The sequence below is a fragment of the Musa acuminata genome, chromosome BXJ3-6, assembly GCF_036884655.1.
Source record: "Musa acuminata AAA Group cultivar baxijiao chromosome BXJ3-6, Cavendish_Baxijiao_AAA, whole genome shotgun sequence".
Taxonomy (NCBI): Eukaryota; Viridiplantae; Streptophyta; class Magnoliopsida; order Zingiberales; family Musaceae; genus Musa; species Musa acuminata.
In genome coordinates, this window is record NC_088354.1 from 7,871,316 (window position 1) to 7,890,969 (window position 19,654).

Below are 19,654 nucleotides of genomic sequence, written 5' to 3' on the forward strand. Positions count from 1 at the left end.
TGGTAATCGTAGGCCAAAGCTGACCCCAGACCAATCGCATATTTCGAATTTGATTCGTATTTTAGATCAGGTATGATCCTAAATCTGAACCTACGAATGAACATCATCAATTAAATCTACGACATGAAAAGTTATTGTAGCTTAAAAAAAATCCATTTCCAGTCCCAAAGATCGCATAGGAATTATTTAGAAGTTACGAGATTTTGAGACAAGAAAGTGGGATCATTTAGAAGTATTGAGATGATTTGGAGACTGCTTGTTATTTTCTAGAGGCGACCCTAGTTCAAAGTCTTCGATAGTGCACAAAGATTGGTGAATTATACCATCCACGCAGACTCTGTTCTTTGTGGTTAGCAGCAGGTACTACTTTGGCAACCGTCTATTTTTGATATGTTAGCCCTTTCTTGTTTTCAGAAAATATATAATATACATACATACACACGCACAAGCTCGAAGAAGATACAGATACATACCAGTGGTCCATCCCAACGAGAGGTCGACCACTCCAAGACTTCATGTGTAACGTAGTAGACAACCCTAAATCAGTGTTTCTCGTTAGTCTTGTCTTTATGTAACAAGAACCAATTAATCCTTGAATGTAAAAGATCAATAACTGAACATAATTGTAAAAATTAAAACACAACAGAAGAGGAAGTCTCTGTAATATGGGGCCATTATAAATATATCAAATACAGCTTATTGATGATACGTGACGCAGTAGCTTAATTAACAAAAGCTTTCCACAGCCCGTACATATTACACAGCATGGCTATACCACAACCATGTCATTGAGTTATATAGAAGCTGTATGATAATAGCAACCCAAAAACCATCTCTATAACTGACAGCTATAGTAGCTGTAATCATGCAAAAAAGAAACAATCTATACGATTGTTGAGCTTCAAGAAACCCTATTCTTTAATGCTTTTGGCCAAGTCGAATACATAACACCAATGTACAATTAGCAATGTAGGAATTAAAGTATCTTTGAACGTGTTACCAAATCATGGGTGATTCCATTTCACCAAATGTTGAATAAACGAAAGTAAATGATTCAAGAATAATTTAGTCCTCAACGCACTGCTTCAATAAGCTCTATTCTTTAAAGCTACCGAAAACCATTATGATGATAATTTACGTTGTAACAATTAATCATTCCAACAGTCTCTATCGCTAGGTTATGTTATTAGTCAAACGAACATCACCATCTAACCGCTGCCAAGTGCTCTCGTAACATCATGCAATAAAGAAACAATCTGCATTATAGTTGAGCTTCAACCCACCCTAATCTTTAAGGCTAAAATATGACCCATTTTTCGACCATGACAAGTTTGCAACTCCAATTGTACGTTCATATCATAGCGTGCAGCAATATGAAAATGGAGAGGATCCCTGAATAGATACATTACCGGATAATGGGTGTCTCCATTTATGATCAAAGCAGAATGTCGGTGTCGGCGAATGTTGGATCAATGAATGTGTCTCCATTAGAGAGAGATCAAGCATGATGGTCCTGCATCCAAGAAAAGGTTGATGAAGTGAACCGACTTGTTGGCTTGGAAGTGGTACGTGACAAAGACACGGATCTTGGATCACCTACTGATTTCCGATACTACACCCGCTGCTTCGTCAAGGGCGTAGCAACACGGATTGGGTACCCGGCATCCAAGAGAAGGTTGATGATGAAGAAGGGAACCCGCCCACGAACGCGTTCGGGTTACGGCCCAAGAACTTGTACTGATGTCTGGCACTTGGTCCAGGTCGTACCAACACTCGGGCTGAAACCTTTCCTCCTCTGCATCCAGGAAAGGTCCGGTGTAGAAAGGGACCGGACCAGAATGCGTTAGGGTTTGGACCTGAAGACGACATTGATCTTGGAACATGTCCAATTTTGGATCTCGCACGATCCCAGATATACGAGTTCGTGCCCTGCATCCAAGAAGAAGGTTCGATGAAGAAGGAAAATGAGTCAAGAACGTGTTAGGGTTTCCTTGACCTGGTGGATGAAGAGGACGTGGATGTTGGAACGCCATGCCCAATCTTCGAACTCGCATTGACGCCCCGTACTCGAGTTCGTTCTATGGATCCAAGAAAATGTTCGATGAAGAAGGGAACGGAGCCAAGAACACGTTAGGGTTTGCTTAGACCTTGGCACATGACGAAGACGTCCGACGACTGGACGAATCCCGAGAGGCACTACCGGCGAGAGATCTTCCAGCGGAGGGCATGACGAAGACGAAGGCGAAGTCGAAGGCGTGCAAGGAGGAGGGCGACGGTGGCGAGAGGTCCGGAGGAGGAGGAAGAGTCGCCAAGGGAGGAAGACGGATCGGCTCGCATAACAATCTGTTTCGTCATCTCCGCCATGTATTATTTATTACTCGACGATGACATCTTATAATGCAATAATCGGATTCGGATCTTCTCATTTTCCGGATCCGCATTTGCATATGACTGATGTATATATATACTACAGTGTGCCAACCGTTTTTTTTCCCCCCCTTTTTTTGGGGATAAATTCGTATACGAGTTCCATAGATCTACCGATTCATATCAAATAAATTTGTTATCTGTAATATTATATATATTTTTGTATTACTAATACTTAAATATAATACTTATTAAGACTCTACTATAGTAGAATAGTTAATTGAACAATTATTATCTTTGAATTTGAACTTCATTAAGACTCTTATTTTTTTTAAATACTAATATTCATTGGTTTAATGGATTCATATTTTGATTTGAATGGACTTATATGATCACATCAACTAATTTTCTTCTGACAGAGAATGGCATGCCCTCTGTAATAATAATAGTCATCAAGTATCAAACTTCTCCCCTATGATCTTACAATTGCATTTGCAGTTGCACAAGTGATCTTCTTTTCAACCCATCCATCACCAAATTCACTCCGAGTGATCAAGTGGTGTTTCACTTTCCCATGACTCAGCGCAGACAAAGACAACAGCACAGAGAAAGAGAGAGGTGTGACACAGTAGCAAACAAGCTTGGACAAGATGTGAGGCCTATAAAACTAGACCAGATTCCGTGTCTACTGGTGATCTCCCTCTGCATTGGTATATATAATATATATATTTTGGCACTAAGCTTTCTGAATGCGTCATGTCCATTTTGACCACTACGGGGGGGCAAAGAGCATAGCTAGAAAAGCTGGCATCAAAGTTTGAGAATTTAGCAGCAGTAGAATTTAGGTGATACAAGGATGATTGACAGGGGAAAGAGGCATCAGGTTCCTAATCTTTCTTCCCCTTGGTGGATGCCTACTTTTCCTTTTGCCTTTTGCTGTTACTGCAATTGGATTCCATCACCTCTTGTTGTTTCTTCCTCCACCAACCTACTATTACTAGTAGGTCAACCTCCAAGTGTCCCTCTCTTGCAACTATGTCCTGTCCTAAGTATGCTAAACAGACAAGTCGCTTCGACTTCACGCCATCTTTCTGTTCCTTCCATCTCTTTCAAACTATATTTATACGACGATAACAATAATAATTGTCGGGCGGGAGAGAATAATTTGGATGTTGGATTCACAACATGTTGATCGAGAAATATTTTGGCAATAAAATCAACAGTTGGATCAGATTCGATCAACGAACACTACGTTAATCCCACTTTAAACGGGTTGAATACAGCGTAGGTACCCAAAACCATCCGAAACAAACCGTCGAGCAGCCGTCAGCAGCATTCGTCAAGACCGTGCCCGAATCTCAAGGCACCTGTGATGTGTGCATGGCAACTTTCACGTGGACTCGCAACCCAAAAACACGATATATAAGAGTGATTGTTATTATGAGTGGCATTGATTGACATCAACTCTCCAATGATTTCTCACGCTAGAAGACAACACCTGTCGGCTGCATAATTGAGCAGGCCTAGGAAAGATATCTGGCTATGCTCTGCCAAAAGTTCTTGTAACCCTTCAAAGATACTGATCTGATTCCAAGACCAAAGAGGGAAAAGCACCAAAAGCAATTCTATTATGATGATCTCAAATCTCCCATTACAGTATCAAATCTAATCACTGGTTGGAAAAAGAGGACATGGTGGTTCGAAAAACCCAAGAGAGAAGAAGAACCCACAGTACCGAGAGATAACCAAACAGTGAGGCTTTTTCGACATGGGATGGTGATAATTAGTAGCTTAGTAGTCGCGGTGGTGGTAGCAGTAGAAGACGAGGGCAACCGAGGGATAAGATGGATCCATGTGAGGCTGTGGTGACCCGCGGAAGCTATGTAAGGTCTCAAGAGGAAGTGGCAATGCAACAGGGTTCCCATATGAACAATGGCCTCCGGAGCTGGCTGCACCTCCTCATGTTATGCAGCAACTCTCCGCGGTTCCGCCGCTTCGAAGTGAACAGCAGCTTGTTGTCGAGCGCAGGGTCGCGGTCGCCGAGCGGCGTCGTCCATGGCCCACCATAACCGTGGCCATTGTAGCTCTCTATGTTGACCCCGAGCGCAGAAGCCGCCGCCACCGCAGCTGCTGCGGTGGTGGTTGTCGGTGACAGCCGCCTAGCCGCCGTGGTCGTCGGTGATGTCCACCTAGCTGCCAGAGCCGAGGCAACCGTGCGGTTGTGATTGTTCTGGTCGCCATCGGTCATGCCACTCAGCGGCGTGCCACCGACGAACTTGTTGATGACGAGCGAAGACCGGTGCACTTTCAGGGCGCCGCTCTGCTGCTGGGGCTGCGTGCTGACCGTCACCTCGACGACGGTTCCCCTGTCAACGACCTCCACTTCCTCTTCTTCCTCCTCCTCGTCGTAACAGTTCTTTTCGTCTGATTCTTCTTCCTCTTCTCCGTAGCAGTTCTGTTCTGATTCTTCCGCTTCCTTTGCTTCTAGTCGTGTTATTCCCATCGCTTCGCTTCCTTCAAGATCTTCTTTTTCTTGTTCGACGTTATCTTGTTTTTGTGGTGGCGTAGTCTCAGCAGCACAGTCAGCGGCATCAGACTCGTCACCAGGCTCGCCTCCGAAGCCGAGGTCGACGAAAGAGAGGAAGAGGCGGCCGTCCACGCGCTGGGCGCGAAGGTAGTTCCGACAAGTGACGGGGACGGCTTCGACTACGAGGCGCCCATCGCAGCGGTGAGGCCGCATGTGGAGGCACGGCCCGTTGCGTCGAGAGATCGACGGAAGCGGTGGCGGGAACGACCTCGGCCTGCCAGTGGAGCAATGGTAGTTCACCGACATCAGTTCCTTGCCCCGGGGACGCCTTTCTCGCTCCACCGCTCTCACCTCGTCTCCTCCTGTTACTATTGCCGTAGCGTGCGCCTCACGGACATATTTCATTTCCTCTTCCTTCTCTTCATCGTCGAACTTGGGCGGACAGCAGTAGTCGAGGTCATCCACGAAGGAGGAGAAGTCGCCGGAGCCGGTCTCCGACCCGAGGCTCTCCGTGCACAACTCGAGGCTCTCCCGGCTCAACATACTCGAAGACCGCCTCATAAGGGGATGAACGTAAGTGCCCGGAACGGCCGCGGCGGCCGCCTTCTGCGACTGGATCGCACTCCATATGTCAAATTGGCCGGGCAGCTCATCGTCGCTCTCCTCCTGTACCATAGGACGGCCCTCTTCGCTCCTGTATCGCTCCGCTGGCGCCGGCCAGCTGCGCTGGGCCAAGTGGAAGGTTGCGGACGGGTTTCGCATGACAGCTACCGACATCGTCCCTTAGGACAGAGAGTACGGAAGCAGCAGTGAGGTTTGTTTAATTCGTGTGTCACTGTGAACAAAAAAGGCAAAAGCAATAAGCACCCAAAAAAGGATGGGAGAGTCCCACGGGCGGTAGCAAGAGGAGGAGAACAGGGGCCCGGGGAGAGATGAGGAAGTCGAGTGTACCGATGTTAGCAGTCAAAAACATGGGCAATCGAGTTGCCTTAAATACCTTAAACAAGAATGACAAGCAGTGCCTTCCTTGATTGGTTTGGGAGGCAGAGATGGCAGAAGAGTCGGGGAGGGATGGGATAGATTGGCTTGTGCTCCTCGGAAGAGGTAGGCAGGCAGGCAACGCTGCTTAGAAGTCAGGGATGAGGGGGTGGTATTTGTAGGTGAGAAAGGGAAGCTTTCAGCCTTGCTCAGGTCAGGGCACTCCACCACCAGTCCACAATAACACAATCCTTTTTTTGCTTTTCCTACCCCAAGTAGTATTTACCTATATATCACTCTCCTTTATGTTTTATTCTCCACTGTCTGGAATAACTTTTTATTGTCTTAGGGACTGTATCACTAGGTTTGACTGTTTCAATCAAGTCACTGATACAACATAATAAGCATACTATTAGTTTGTTTTCACAGGTCATTGGTACAACAACCATTCACCAGCGGTGAAGTCACTCACTGTTTCATCGATCCTATGCACCAGCGAATATCGGCCTCCCGCTCATCTTAGCTGTTCTGATAAAAATTATTCTGCATTCTTTTGAAGTCACAGAGGTACTGAGACTGACTCCCGACGCCACCCATTCTATCTAGGCTCATCCACGGCCTATATTCTCTCCTCAACTTGGTTGTCGTTTATGTAGCAAAAGTATCTAAAAGGCAAGGAAAGGGAGAGGCCGGCATTTGCAACTTCCTTTTTATTTCTCTGTCCGCCATCTTACCATGAGAATAACACATCCATGGCTGCTTTTTCGCACCCCAACTTCTCAGCTTTGGTCACACTCCCTATCCAAGCCGCAGACACTACCATCAAACAGATGCCGCACTTTGGAACAAAAATGACGTATTTGGATACCAGCCATGCATGCATGAATAAACTATTGGAATGCTACATTCCCTGAGGTTATATCGTCTGTCACATTCCCTTCAAGTGGAGTCGACGTACCATGTCGAGCCACGTCAAGGGGATGAGCGAGGGGACAAATTTGTCGCTATGTATATAGCCTTTTTTTTGTTTCTTCCCCTCTCTTTGGCTTGCCACCGGCGAGGATGATTCGTTCAGTAGATAAATGAGAAATAATGTTGGTGATAAAGAGAAAAGGGATGAGACATGCATTCGCTGATGTGGTCATGCTTCGGCCTTGACTTGAGCAATAATGTTGTTGTACGCTTTTTTATTTTCCTCCATAATTATTTAGAGGAGCATAGGGTCACTGTTTACCCGCTTTTAACCGGATGGATGATGCATGGTCGGACTTGGGAACCATCCATGCACGACATCCCGAAAAAGATTAAGAAAAAGAAAGGTAGAAAGCATCCAGCATAGCTTCCGGATGGAATGGCCCGACTCGATCAGATGACACTTGGACTCGCAAGACGACAATGATAACAATTGCAGACAAAACTATTCCAGATGATGTAGTCTCATCCGTACAGTATAACACAATAATATTACGAAAACTGTGAACTCTATTAATTATATGTTGTTTCATCATAAGATAGCTTCGTAGGTGGAAATTCTAAATTGACTCTTTACTTTTAGTTACTTTAAGACAGAGAATGAAGATTAATCACCATTGCCACGGGTCTCAAAACGAGAGGAACGTGGTCTGGAAGCATCCTTGTTCGAAACCAAGGACAAGCTAAAGACAGCAGAATTCAGCATAATGTTAAGCCACTCGCTGGTTTCATTGACCTATTCTACCAATCAGAACGACGGAGTACCGTGGAGGTATTCGTTAAGTGGACCAGGCTGCAGGAAGGGGGTAGTGGCTTGTACGCTCCGGCTAGAAACAACTGGCGAGCGAGTGCTTCAGGCAGATATACTTCTTAGCTCGTACGTGGATAAGAACGGAGGGACATGTTGTGTTACATATGGCCTTCGTTACTAAAGACTATTTACGTGGTTGGATTGGCATTTGCTACCAACGAACCTTGTGCATATGAATCTCGAGCACCCTGGGTGATGTTTCCTGGCAATCAATCAACCATGTACCAAAACTAAGGTAGCGATGGTTACTTGGCCTTCACACCTTCGTACCTCTGGTATAGTTAGCAGGTGTATGATAGAGAATTGCAAGTTCACGTGCCCGATTCAGCACACTCGGTCAAATAATGGATGGCTCTATTGTTGGACCTCAGAAGCTGACCCATCAGCATCCCAAATTCCTAAACCAACACCCACTCTGAACTGCTAACACACAGCATTAGATCCAAATGGGCACATGACAAGCACCACATCTAGTAAGCAAAAGGTTCCCTCTAAATTTGACCCCCAGCTCGCCGTAGCATGCTCTGTAGTAAATATTTGGGCACATAGAAGTTGCTCGGGCCATTATGTCCAACCAAAAAACACAAACTAAACAGGCTAAACACATTCGATTGCTACTTCAAATGGACCAGTATCATGTCTACAATATGCTAGAACCCTACAACTTCTATCCAGTCAGTCTCCCTTGCTCTCCCAAATATACCAACAAGCCACAAACAAAAATGCACAGTATTCATTATGAATAGCGAGTTAAGGGTTTGCTCTTTTTATTCACAAATGCGACTAATGTTATAATGTAACATCGATGGTTGAACTAGTTAGCTTGACTTAATTAGATCCCGATCCACACAAGGAATCATGATCCCATCCTATGTCTTCATCGTCCGAGAGAATATTTTCTTTTCGGATTCCATCATATTTACCAATGATGTGCCTATCATGTCTTGAGCTCCAGACGAATATTTCTCATATCAACTAATAAAGGTAGCATGCCTGTAGTATTTATGATATGTTTGATTATCATTCTCTAAAATCAAGTTGTAAATGACCATGCAACCTAAATTTGAACTTCATATATAGTACTTAACGATAGAACAATAGTGAATATAGGGAACAAGCACGTAAAACCTAAGAAATTAAAATGATATTACCAAGTAAATTAATTCATATGAGGAAAAGATTCAAAAGATTCATGGGCTCATTACCTGATAAAGAGACCATCGTCTTTCCTGATTGAGAGAGATTGAGGTTACATCATCATCATGCCTGCAACTGAACCGAAAACATTGTTTTAGACATCTAACTTTGAAATATTGAATAATAGCTAAGGAGCATGAAGAGTATTTTCACAAAATCATATTGTTAAAACATGTTGAAATATTCTCATAAACCATGATGCTTAAGGGCTTCAGTTGACAATTGTTTTCTATGGTTAAAGTCATATGTTCCTTCAATATCCTCGATTAACACTGAAGATCTAAGCATATGCACAGAACACAATATTGGAATTTCAGTTTTAATATTCTGTAGTCTTGACTAGATAAACTAGTTTCAATTACCAATTGATACAAGATTATTATTTACATTACTAATTAAAAAGTGTCCTTCTGCCTTGAAGAGACAATTTCTACAGCCAAGTGGCACGTTTAGGTACATAGAAGATTAGCCTATCCGGCGTTGTAATAGACAAGCACTACACTAATTACCAAGCTAGAGGAGTACATATATAAAAAGCCAAGAAAAATAAACAAATCTATTGCTATCAGCTATAATAGGCAGGCCTTATGTGAAAAAGGAAGTCAAGGATGATTACAATTTAAATGATGTTAGAATCTCATGCTCTGCCCATACATCGAAAAGGCACCAGTCAATTAAACCCAGAATGCAGTACGTCAATAAGTAACTAACATCTGCTCCTTTGCGAATAAGAGAAAGAGACAACAGGAAAAATTACTACCTCAGCTAGCATATGATTTAGATTGATTTGAAATGAAATATCTATTCTAATTTCCAAAATAAGCATTTAGTTCAAGACTACTGTCATAGCGGAGTGCAAACTTACAATTAGGAAAATTCACAAACTAGAGCTTGATGCAACTCTGTGGCTTTTAGATTTGCGGTCTAACTCTAACCCAAGAGTACCAGCAGACAACTCGACCTTAAAGAATATGTTACTTGGCAGAAAAGGACAACACAACAACCTGCAAAGGACTTAATCTGATGTTACTCAAGATTGTCCACAATGTCACACCATCTCACATGAACGAAAGTTTTCAGCAATTCATTTCCCTGTTCATGTTGACAACCCCAAGCTAATACCACGTACTCAAAGTCATTGATCGCCAGTTCTTTGGTGATGATACATGCTATGTGATGTTGTTAGAAACCAGAATATAATCAGCCTATTCAGATGCAGTCCACAATTGGTAACATGAAAAAGGCATCAGTCGAGACAAATGCATCAGTGAGTGAGTTCTCCGATTATAAATCCAAAAGAAGATCACGTCACCATCTCTCTCGATACAAACACTTGCACATTCAAAACTTTCCATGCATTTAGTAACATCTCGCGATCGTGACAAATCATGACAGATTTCAAGATTCTCCGTTCTCCGTTCTAAGTTCATACGCAATTACTTATTCAGTGCGTATCTCCTTCCCAGAGCGATCGAAAGAACCGAGGGTGTAACCCTAAGTTTCAGAAATCAAGTCACCGACACCATTCCCAACCGTATACAGAAACCATGGTTGTTGGGCCGAAAGATCTCAAATCTCAGATCAAGCACCACAAGAGCGAAGGATAACTAAAACGCTGACCATGAGAGGGGGAGAAAGAGCGATACCTGTAGACGGGGGAGAGTGAATTAATGCAGCGGCCGGCGGTCGTTACGGGAAGGAGAAGGAACGGTGGAGAGACGGCAGACGCCGTTGCAGAGGTGGCGCATGAGCGGAATCCTCACCGCCGGATCCTCTCCAGCAGATCCTCCTCTTCCTCCTTCGACGGCCGCCCAACTCCGGCGAAAACCCTCCTCTTACTCTCGCTCGCTCAATGGTGAATACGGAACGAGAAACCCACGAAACAGAGACGCGCGCGGCATATAAGGACGGTTCTTTCGTAATATCTTGGGCCGGGCTTATCGCTAATATCTCTCATCTCTCATCTCTCCGACTAAGTGATATGCCCGCAGTTTGGCGCAAACTGAGTGGGATTAACATGGATCCGAATCCGATTTGGAACGGATGCGGATGTCGATATTACGTGAATCAGATATGCAGCCTGAGAGCTGTTAGAAAAAACAAAAAACAAAAAACAAAGAGGGAAAACAAAGAATACGAAATAAAATATGTTAGAACAATCAAAGAAAGTAAAAAATAAATATCATATTCTAAGAGGATGACAGAATCATCGATGTTATTTACATATGCATCATTTAAATTTAGAATATTTACAGTAAAAATATATTGAACAAAGGAAGAAGGGTTGTTCGATGCTTGCATAAAACCTTTAAAGTAATGACAATAATGTCAACCCCACGTAATATGACAGTAACTGGTCACATGGGTTGCCTCAATTCTGTCCCTCAATTGTCACTCCTAGAAAAGAAAAGGGTGGTGTGTGCATATACGCCTGTTATAAATGTAGATTTATTTTGTAGACATCAATTTGTCAGGATCTTTGCTTTCCATATCCTTTGCAACAATGTCACTGTCATGTTTCTTTGTTTCTTCTCTTGTCTCCAATTATGATTTTTCAGTAGTAATGTAATAAAGAACATAAATGAGAGATATTTTTTAAATTAGATTCTTCTAACATTTAAGTTATTAATCCAAGATAGATAAGTGTTAATATAAGTAATAAAAAAAATGATATCATTTTATTATGTTGAATATGAGTTTTTATATTTAGTCGTAAAAAGGTAAATTTTATGTGAAATATTTAAGATGTAGCATCTAATCGCCTCTCATAATCTTTCATTTGTCTTTTATCCACACGGGTGATAAGAGAGGGGCATCATATAATCGTTTATCTTAAACTCTTATCTACGTAGATAGATAAGTAGATGATAATCTTTTGTCTTCTCATTTCGGTCTAATACCGTACTAAGGTCACGTGTTGGATGACGATTGATTGACGATGTTATCCATATCATTTGTCCCCCTTGAAGGTATGCTTCGAGGACTCTTACAAGAGAAATTTAAAGTATGGTAAATGGGAAAGGAGTGTTTGACATCCACGTCTCGACAAGAGGTGCCCTCCTCGATAGTAGATCAATCATCACCAACATGAACCTGACCCTCCTTCAAGCATGGAGGTCGGCAATGATGATGATTTGTTTCTCGACCTTCATGACTCTTAGTTATTGTTGTTTTGTTCACCTCCTTAAACCTTTAACATGGCAAAAGAGATAGCAACACTCTTGGTCATCGTCTCTTGGTTCACCATAAGGTTCGACAATCCTGACCTTCATACCTTAGCAACCGAGGAGGTCGATTATCTAACCTTTGCACCTAAGGGTCAAGAAACTTATTTCAATCTTGATCTTTGTGCATATGATATCTTAGGATTTTAGTGTTTTCACCTTAAATAACCTTATGCACATAGGTTTAAACCATGTCAAGTTGACCATGACGTCGATAACATCTTCCTGTAACAATTTAGTTAGCCCAAGTAAATATATATAAAATTTTTTCATTAATCTTCTTTATTTTTAATTATTTTCTCTCATAAATTTTGATATAATTTATATGTATTTTTTAATTAAAAATTTTCAGTTATGACTAATATTAGCTAGTTTAAATTTTACAAAAATAAAATATTATTGATATATCTATAATGAGTTTTTTTAATGGCGTATTGTTCTCATATAAATTTTAAATTATAGTTGATAGATATTAATTGCAATGCCGTGTACTCACTTTCATAGATTTTGCTATAATATGTATGTTAAACTTACATCCACATAAACAAATAAATTTTTTTGCTTATTCTGTAAAGATATATAAGAATTCAGGTATGTACTCATTATGATGTTTGAATGTCTTTTAAATATAAAACATCACTTGTATCCAATCTGTTGCTTAAAGAGGATGACGCATATCCATCTCCCTTTTCTAACTCTAATATAATATTGCCACACACACAACTGTCTCATCAACTTAAAAGTATAAATTTCCTGTTCCTTAATTATTGATATTACTGATTTGATTCTCTCCCACCTTCTAATCATTTCAAAGTATCCTCACCAAATCAAATGGAATCATTTCCCAAGTTAATCAAGCACAGCAAAATTATACACAATTGAATCGATCCCCTATAATCATCATCATCATAATACATAAACAAGCAATTTATTGCAATATCTAAACAGTCAACGTTTTTTAACGCACGTCTATGTTTGTTTTTGTCATATCATTTAATTTAAATTAACATCATCAACAATAATTGATAAGCAGCAATGTTCTAATTATTTGGGATCAGCAAACGTTGTTGTTTTAATACCATGTCCTCATTAATGATGACCTGTGACGTCACAAATCCCCGGGCGAATTTTCAATCCTGCCACAGTGCATATCTGGATCCATCATCACGCCTTCGTTTTATATCGGCGATTGTAACGGTTTGCTAAAATGGAAACGGCCGCTCATTATCACACAGTGTCGGAAGGAAACATCGAGACGTATGTCACGATAAGGTTCGTCGCAACCATTGGGATTAATGGGACGAAGACGTCGCTGGCCGAGGTGGGGACCACACGCTGCGAGGGGTCAATTTGGTAAAAGCGGTAGGAGAAGATGAGATATCGCATCAGCGTATCCCCACGACGAATAAGAAATGCGTCACCTGTCCATTGGCTTCTGGGGAATAACGGGGCATTAGTAGTGCCCTTTTCGAACGTGGTGGTGGGTAGTTTCGTCAATGAGCTCTTCGAACGGCCTCGCTGGCGTTGATGTGGTATTATTGTATGCCGATGACGACCCCCTTCTCTGGCCCTCTTGCATATCGGAACAAGAGCAAAGCAAAAGCGAAAGAACAAAAAGCACAGGCAAGCCCAGGACGGCCTCCTGTTCTGCTCTTTGCTTCTCGCGAGTCATCTTCTTGAGCTGCACCTATTCCTTGTTTGCTGCAGGGTTTCTCTTCCTGTTCCTGGATTCGATCCATATCTTCTTCTATTTGTCCACGGAGGAGGGAAAAGGGGTGGTTTCGATCCGAAGAGGAATGCCGGGTTCGGTTGCAGGCGATTAGGGCTTTTGATCGGAGAATGTGGCGTCTCGGACGTGACGGCGACGGAGGCGGGGAAGCGGTGGATGAGGACGCAGGCAAGCCGGTGGTGGTGGCGGTCCCCCCGGCGATGCAGGCGGAGGCGTACCACCAGGCTAGAAGTAGATCTCAGGGCGGCGGCGGCGGCGGCCGGAGAGTCGCCCCCGCTGCATGTTCTCCGGAAGAGAACGCGACGGCGGTGGAGAAGGCGCTTCCGAACGGGGACATGTACACTGGGGGTTTCGTCGGGAACGCGCCCCACGGCCGCGGAAAGTACTTGTGGGCCGACGGTTGCATGTACGAGGGGGAGTGGCGGCGGGGGAAGGCGGCCGGGAAGGGTAAGTTCTCGTGGCCCTCCGGCGCGACGTTCGAGGGCGAGTTCCGCTCCGGCCGTATGGAGGGCTTCGGGACCTTCACTGGATCGGAGGGCGACACCTACCGAGGCTTCTGGATCGCCGACCGCAAGCACGGGTACGGATGCAAGTGGTACGCCAACAGCGACTACTACGAGGGCGGGTGGCGGCGCAACCTCCAGGAGGGCCGAGGCCGGTATGTGTGGCGGAGCGGGAACCAGTACGTCGGCGAGTGGCGGAACGGCGTCATCTCCGGCCGCGGGGCGCTGATCTGGGCGAATGGCAACCGCTACGATGGCCATTGGGAGAACGGCGTGCCAAAGGGGAGCGGCGTGTTCACGTGGCCCGACAGCAGTTGCTACGTCGGTAGCTGGAGTAAAGGCGATCCAAAGACCTTCAACGGAACCTTTTACCCTGCCGTCACCACAGGACGCAAGGAGATCGGTGGAAAGAGGAGCTCATTCTCGCTTTTGGATGAAGCATTCATGCTTCCGCCGCTGGCACCAGCGTCGAGGAAGACATCGTCGGTGGACGGTGTACTGGGGAGGAGGAGCTCCACCGCAGAAAAGAACTTCCCCAGGATCTGTATCTGGGAATCTGAGGATGAGGCCGGGGACATCACATGCGATATCATCGATACAATCGAGGCAGCGATGCTTTACAAGGATGGCTTGTCCTTCGATCAGGGTGAGCGAACACTAATCAGTGCCGTGCAGCAGCGACGCAACCAATATTGTTTGTCAACATGGGAGGCGAAGAAGCCAGGGCAGACTATATTGAAGGGTCATAAGAACTATGATCTGATGTTGAACCTTCAATTGGGCATCAGGTAAATGGCTTGATGTCTCTCTGGTTAGGCGTTGGTTGCTATTGCCTCTGGAACGTCCATTTGAAATTTGGGTTCATTTTATTTTGTTTTAGTTACTCTGTTGGGAAGCCAGGTTCACTCAGAGAGCTCGGAGCCAGGGATTTTGATCCCAGGGAGAAGTATTGGACTAGGTTTCCTCCCGAGGGATCAAAGATTACACCACCTCACCAGTCCATGGAGTTCCGGTGGAAGGATTATTGCCCTATGGTTTTCAGGTAGTATTTATTCTTCTTTACCAGCTAGAATAATATAATTTATTCTAATTTTCCTTTTTCCTATCTAGGTTGGATTTTGATTTTGGATTGTTCAAGTAATTTGTGATGTACTTGGCTTGCAGACACTTGAGGAAGTTGTTTAACGTTGATCCGGCAGATTATATGGTAGCCATATGTGGAAATGATGCTTTGAGGGAACTATCTTCCCCTGGGAAGAGCGGAAGTGTCTTCTACCTAACCCAAGATGACCGCTTCATGATTAAGACTGTGAAGAAATCTGAAGTGAAGGTTAGATGATTTAGTTGCTTGTTTTTCATTGATAGTCCTATTTATGTGTCAGTAATTCTTTATGGTTCTGTGGCTCAAGTTCATAAAATTGCTGGATCTAACAGTTGCCAATTGGAATCAGGAATACAACTATTGGATGCACATAATTTACTCCACAGATATGAGTCGTCATGCTTTAGCTGCATATTGTTATGTTAAATACAATGAGATCTGACTTTTCTACTATGCATCACAATGCTAGTGTCTGTTAGAATCGTTAGCTTCGAAAAACTTTTTATGAATTCTACTGCCCTTAGTCCTGCCTATGAGAGAAGAACGCAGTTGATCAGGCATTGCACGGTTGCACGTATCTCAATGAATAAAACAAGACCAGATAGTTTGTCACTGGTTTGCGAAAGTTTATCTCTTAGCAAATATTCACTAATCTGTTTTTATTTGGGTACTGACTCATAATTTGCTTTAATAATTGGTCTTTAGGTACTTATTAGGATGTTACCCAGTTACTACCAACATGTCTATCGGTATGAAAATTCACTGGTCACGAAGTTCTATGGTGTTCATTGTGTGAAGCCCATTGGTGGGCCAAAGGTAAGATATTATTCCGTTAAGCTGCTTCCCCATCATTTAGCTGTCTGCATTCTTCACAATGTAACTGGTATGATAATGGTTAATATCCATGTACTTGTTTGCTTATATGTGGCTGGAGAACAGGTACGTTTCATTATAATGGGCAATTTATTTTGCTCAGATTATCATATTCATAGAAGATTTGACCTGAAAGGTTCATCCTATGGTCGATCAACTGACAAGTCTGAGGAAGAGATTGATGAGATGACAACCCTGAAGGATCTTGACCTAAATTACATATTTCGCCTGCATAGGTCTTGGTACCTGGAGCTTCTTGAGTAAGTGCTCAATTTGTAGCTTGAACTGTTTGATTGTTTGTGTTTTTTATTATTTTGTTCCTCTGTCTTCTGTGAGTTGATGATATTTGTTCACGTTTCAGACAAATCAAGCGGGATTGTGAATTCTTGGAAGCAGAGGGGATTATGGATTATAGTCTCCTGTTGGGGTGTCACTTCTGTGATGATGTTTCAGCATCGTGGGCAGGTTCATCACCATGTTCTGCTTCTACAAGTAAGTTGATTTTTCTCATAGTTTGGTACATTATGGACTATGGAGCACTTCAAGTCCATCTAAACTTAGTAATGGTACTTGATTAGAACCTTATCGCAAGAGCTATTCATTTCAAGATCGAGCTGCTTGGTCCAAATTGCAGTTATCGAAGTCAACCCATCAAGATATGGATCTATCAATGGGTGGCCGGTATGTCTATTGAATTCATTGTTTTTTCTGGTCGTAGAAACTTTAATTGGAATAAAAAGACTAATTCAAACTCCAGCTCCCTTTACTATGATGAGTAACAAGTAAAAACAACTATATTTTGCTAGCCTTTATGGTCTTTATGATTTTTTTTCTTGTACTTGCATTCTCCATAGCAAACATATTGTTGTATTCAATATATTTCTGGCATTTTAGACCTTGCTGGTTCTGTATTCCGCATGTCTCAATTTTCATTAGAAAGATAATACATGATTGCTTATTTTCTTCACTAGAATAATATTGTCTATTGTTTAATGCAAGCTATACCTTCAAATCTGTTTATAAATTGTTGGTTTCTGACATGTCAATATATTATCTTCATGGTTAGGAAACCTTTTATTGGGCTAGGCTTAAACATGCCGGCAAGAGCAGAGCACACAACAAGAAGCGAATTGATGCCGACACTCAATGGCAAGATCCATGATGTGATTCTCTACTTTGGGATAATCGATGTCCTCCAGGACTACGATATTACTAAGAAGCTGGAACATGCTTACAAATCCTTACAGGTGGATCCCAATTCCATCTCAGCAGTGGATCCAAAGCTCTACTCCAGGCGGTTCCAAGAATTCATCAGGAGAATCTTTATGGAAGATGACTGACCAAACAGGGACAGGGGGAGAACCTGGACAGACTTCAGAAGCCAAAATCACCATGGACGAAACATGACTCTCTGTTATTGGCTCAACATGTGCTGTTAATAACTTTGCTCTATGACACCTGAATTTGGCAAATGCCAACGGACTGAAAGGCGTGACTCAGGGAGAAGCATTTGAAGGTTTGCTATATAGGAGGCAGATGACCAAAATTATCTTTCAGCTTCGCGAAACCTAAATTTGAGATGCTCATGTACCTTTCCGATGATCAGTGAGCTAATCAGCCATAGACACTCAGCATTAGGAACCTGAAGTTGAGAGCTTCATCTGTCCATCGGATGAAGGCGGATCTTGATCAGAGAATGAATTGTTACATGTGCAGATTTCACTAGCTTAAGTTTGAGACCCTCAATTGACCAGCGGAGGATGCTACAATTTGCTCCAGCAGGTGACAAGTTTGAAAGCTCTGCCATTGTTACAATATGGTATATGGATTCCATTAGTTTTCTATACTTCCTTTTGGGTTTCAGATAGATAGGGAACATAATTTTATACTGTGAGGGGGAAAAAAAAAGAAAAGAACATATCAACTTGCAGTTGTAGGCATCAAATAAGAATTGTACAGGAAATGGAAGAGGAAGGTGATGATAGTGATGATGATATGTGCATGAGTAGGTTAAACTTTACCTTCTTTCTGCTACAGTCACTCTGATCTTTCTCTGTTTCTTTTCTGCTATCGTTTGTTGTTTGTTTGTTTTCTCTCTCTTTTCCAGTATGGAATAATATTACTCCGATAACCTTTTCCAGACCAAAGCAGAGAGAAGCTCTCACTGCCCCATCTCAACAGCTTCTGAGTCGAGAGGGGCATTATCGGACGTGGGAAAAAGGTGGGCTGGAGAATGGAATTGGCATCAAAAGCGGAGAAAAGTGCGCCAGCCAAGATGGTGGGTATGGTATCACATCTCTCCTCTTTCCCTTCCTCTTCTCTCTCCCATTCCCACCCACTCCCACTGTTGTTGCTCTCCCATTCAACATCTCCTTCAAATTCCATTTCTTTCCTTATCCTTGGCTTCTTTTGCTTTCTCCGTGTTTGACCAGTCTAACCCTTGTAGCTTCCCGTGTTACTCTTTCCTCTACTGGTGAACCAAAAGAGGAGAGAAGGCTGCTTACCACTAACTATTGAGCATCTCAAAGAACAGAATACTATTAAGCATTCAGCTTTTTTTCACCCTTTCTTCCAATCAAGTATTCATCTTTGGAGTTTGGAGAGGGGGAAAGATAAGTTTAATCTCTCTTCTCTCTCATTATGCTAGTTGTAATCGAGGTCGAAGGCTGTGTCAGGGCTTATCACCTTTCCGTACCCTTTCCTAGTCGTTATTTGATTGAGTGTCTTGTTTCAACACGAAACCGAGCTCAGAAAGGGAAGTTGATATGTATGTGTCCACAGATCGCCTGTGAACTCGAATCTGCATGTCTCCTTCGGCTTACGCCATTACAGTAAACCGCTACTTGCTTTCTTGCTGATGACTCTTAAATATCTCTCCAGAGTCTTTTCGCGTGAAAAGGACCCAAGTGGATTTAAACTGGTATACTGGTTCTCGACCATTGTGAAGGTAAATAGCACTCACTGTTCACGGATCGTCTCGTGTTCGCCAGGTGCTTGAAGAAATGGAGCAACCAAATAAACGGGGTGCTTTGAGGTCTCGGGAGTCTTCCCTTGCGCGCGTTCCGGCTTTTTTATGTTTCGGTCAGTCGTCAGCTCCGTGACTTGTTTTTACCCGCAGAGAGCTTGTAGCAGTAGTAGCAGCAGCTCAGATCCAATACATAAAGCAAAAGTATAGCCGCGGTAGGTATAAAAACAAGGCTGGGCTTCCCAACCTAATGCTTTTATATAGCAGTAGAATTATGACAAGATCCTAAGTTTTTTTTTTATCATAGAAAGATGGGAAAAAGGATGATCAATTCGAGGGGATTGTTTCTTGGGGTTAGTCTAAAGATTAAATAATATTTTATTTTTTATCGAAAAAAATAATTATA

At 42.9% G+C, this 19,654-nt stretch overlaps 2 protein-coding genes and 1 long non-coding RNA gene across 6 annotated transcripts; 1 reads left to right on the forward strand and 2 right to left on the reverse strand.

Moving 5' to 3' along the window:
- Positions 1-140: 140 nt before the first annotated feature.
- LOC135640370 (uncharacterized) lies at positions 141-2,340 on the reverse strand. The gene is made up of 3 exons (XR_010497295.1): positions 1,601-2,340; positions 1,410-1,513; positions 141-537 (listed from the first exon to the last, which is right to left on the reverse strand). It is a non-coding gene; the product is annotated as an uncharacterized LOC135640370 (long non-coding RNA).
- Positions 2,341-3,970: 1,630 nt separating this feature from the next.
- LOC135582751 (uncharacterized) lies at positions 3,971-10,730 on the reverse strand. Of its 2 annotated transcripts, XM_065154651.1 has the most exons (3): positions 10,499-10,730; positions 8,861-8,927; positions 3,971-5,729 (listed from the first exon to the last, which is right to left on the reverse strand). In XM_065154651.1, the coding sequence occupies exon 3, from the start codon at positions 5,669-5,671 to the stop codon at positions 4,259-4,261; it is 1,413 nt and encodes a 470-aa protein (XP_065010723.1). In that variant the 5' UTR covers positions 5,672-5,729; positions 8,861-8,927; positions 10,499-10,730; the 3' UTR covers positions 3,971-4,258. The 2 variants fall into 2 exon arrangements, with proteins under 2 accessions (XP_065010723.1, XP_065010722.1); XM_065154650.1 differs by lacking the exons at positions 8,861-8,927; positions 10,499-10,730 and adding an exon at positions 5,892-6,628.
- Positions 10,731-13,567: 2,837 nt separating this feature from the next.
- On the forward strand, positions 13,568-19,144 carry LOC135641285 (phosphatidylinositol 4-phosphate 5-kinase 1-like). 3 transcript variants are annotated; one of them, XR_010497706.1, is made up of 10 exons: positions 13,568-13,699; positions 13,784-15,096; positions 15,189-15,350; positions 15,473-15,638; positions 16,116-16,226; positions 16,350-16,543; positions 16,645-16,775; positions 16,862-16,964; positions 17,350-18,288; positions 18,425-19,144. XR_010497706.1 is itself a non-coding variant. In XM_065156586.1 (9 exons), exons 1-9 carry the CDS (start codon positions 13,604-13,606, stop codon positions 17,621-17,623), a joined length of 2,550 nt encoding a protein of 849 aa, XP_065012658.1. In that variant the 5' UTR covers positions 13,568-13,603; the 3' UTR covers positions 17,624-18,317. The 3 variants fall into 3 exon arrangements, 1 of the variants encoding a protein (XP_065012658.1); XR_010497707.1 differs by having other exon boundaries at positions 17,350-18,065; XM_065156586.1 differs by lacking the exon at positions 18,425-19,144 and having other exon boundaries at positions 17,350-18,317.
- Positions 19,145-19,654: the final 510 nt, after the last annotated feature.

Excerpts from the sequence above, each read along its gene's own strand:
- LOC135582751 (XM_065154651.1), bottom strand. The coding sequence starts at position 5,671 with ATGTCGGTAGCTGTCATGCGAAACCCGTCCGCAACCTTCCACTTGGCC.
- LOC135641285 (XM_065156586.1), top strand. The coding sequence starts at position 13,604 with ATGTGGTATTATTGTATGCCGATGACGACCCCCTTCTCTGGCCCTCTT. Across the intron at positions 15,097-15,188 it reads AACCTTCAATTGGGCATCAG|TTACTCTGTTGGGAAGCCAG; the intron begins GTAAATGGCTTG and ends ATTTTGTTTTAG. Across the intron at positions 16,965-17,349 it reads GATCTATCAATGGGTGGCCG|GAAACCTTTTATTGGGCTAG; the intron begins GTATGTCTATTG and ends CTTCATGGTTAG.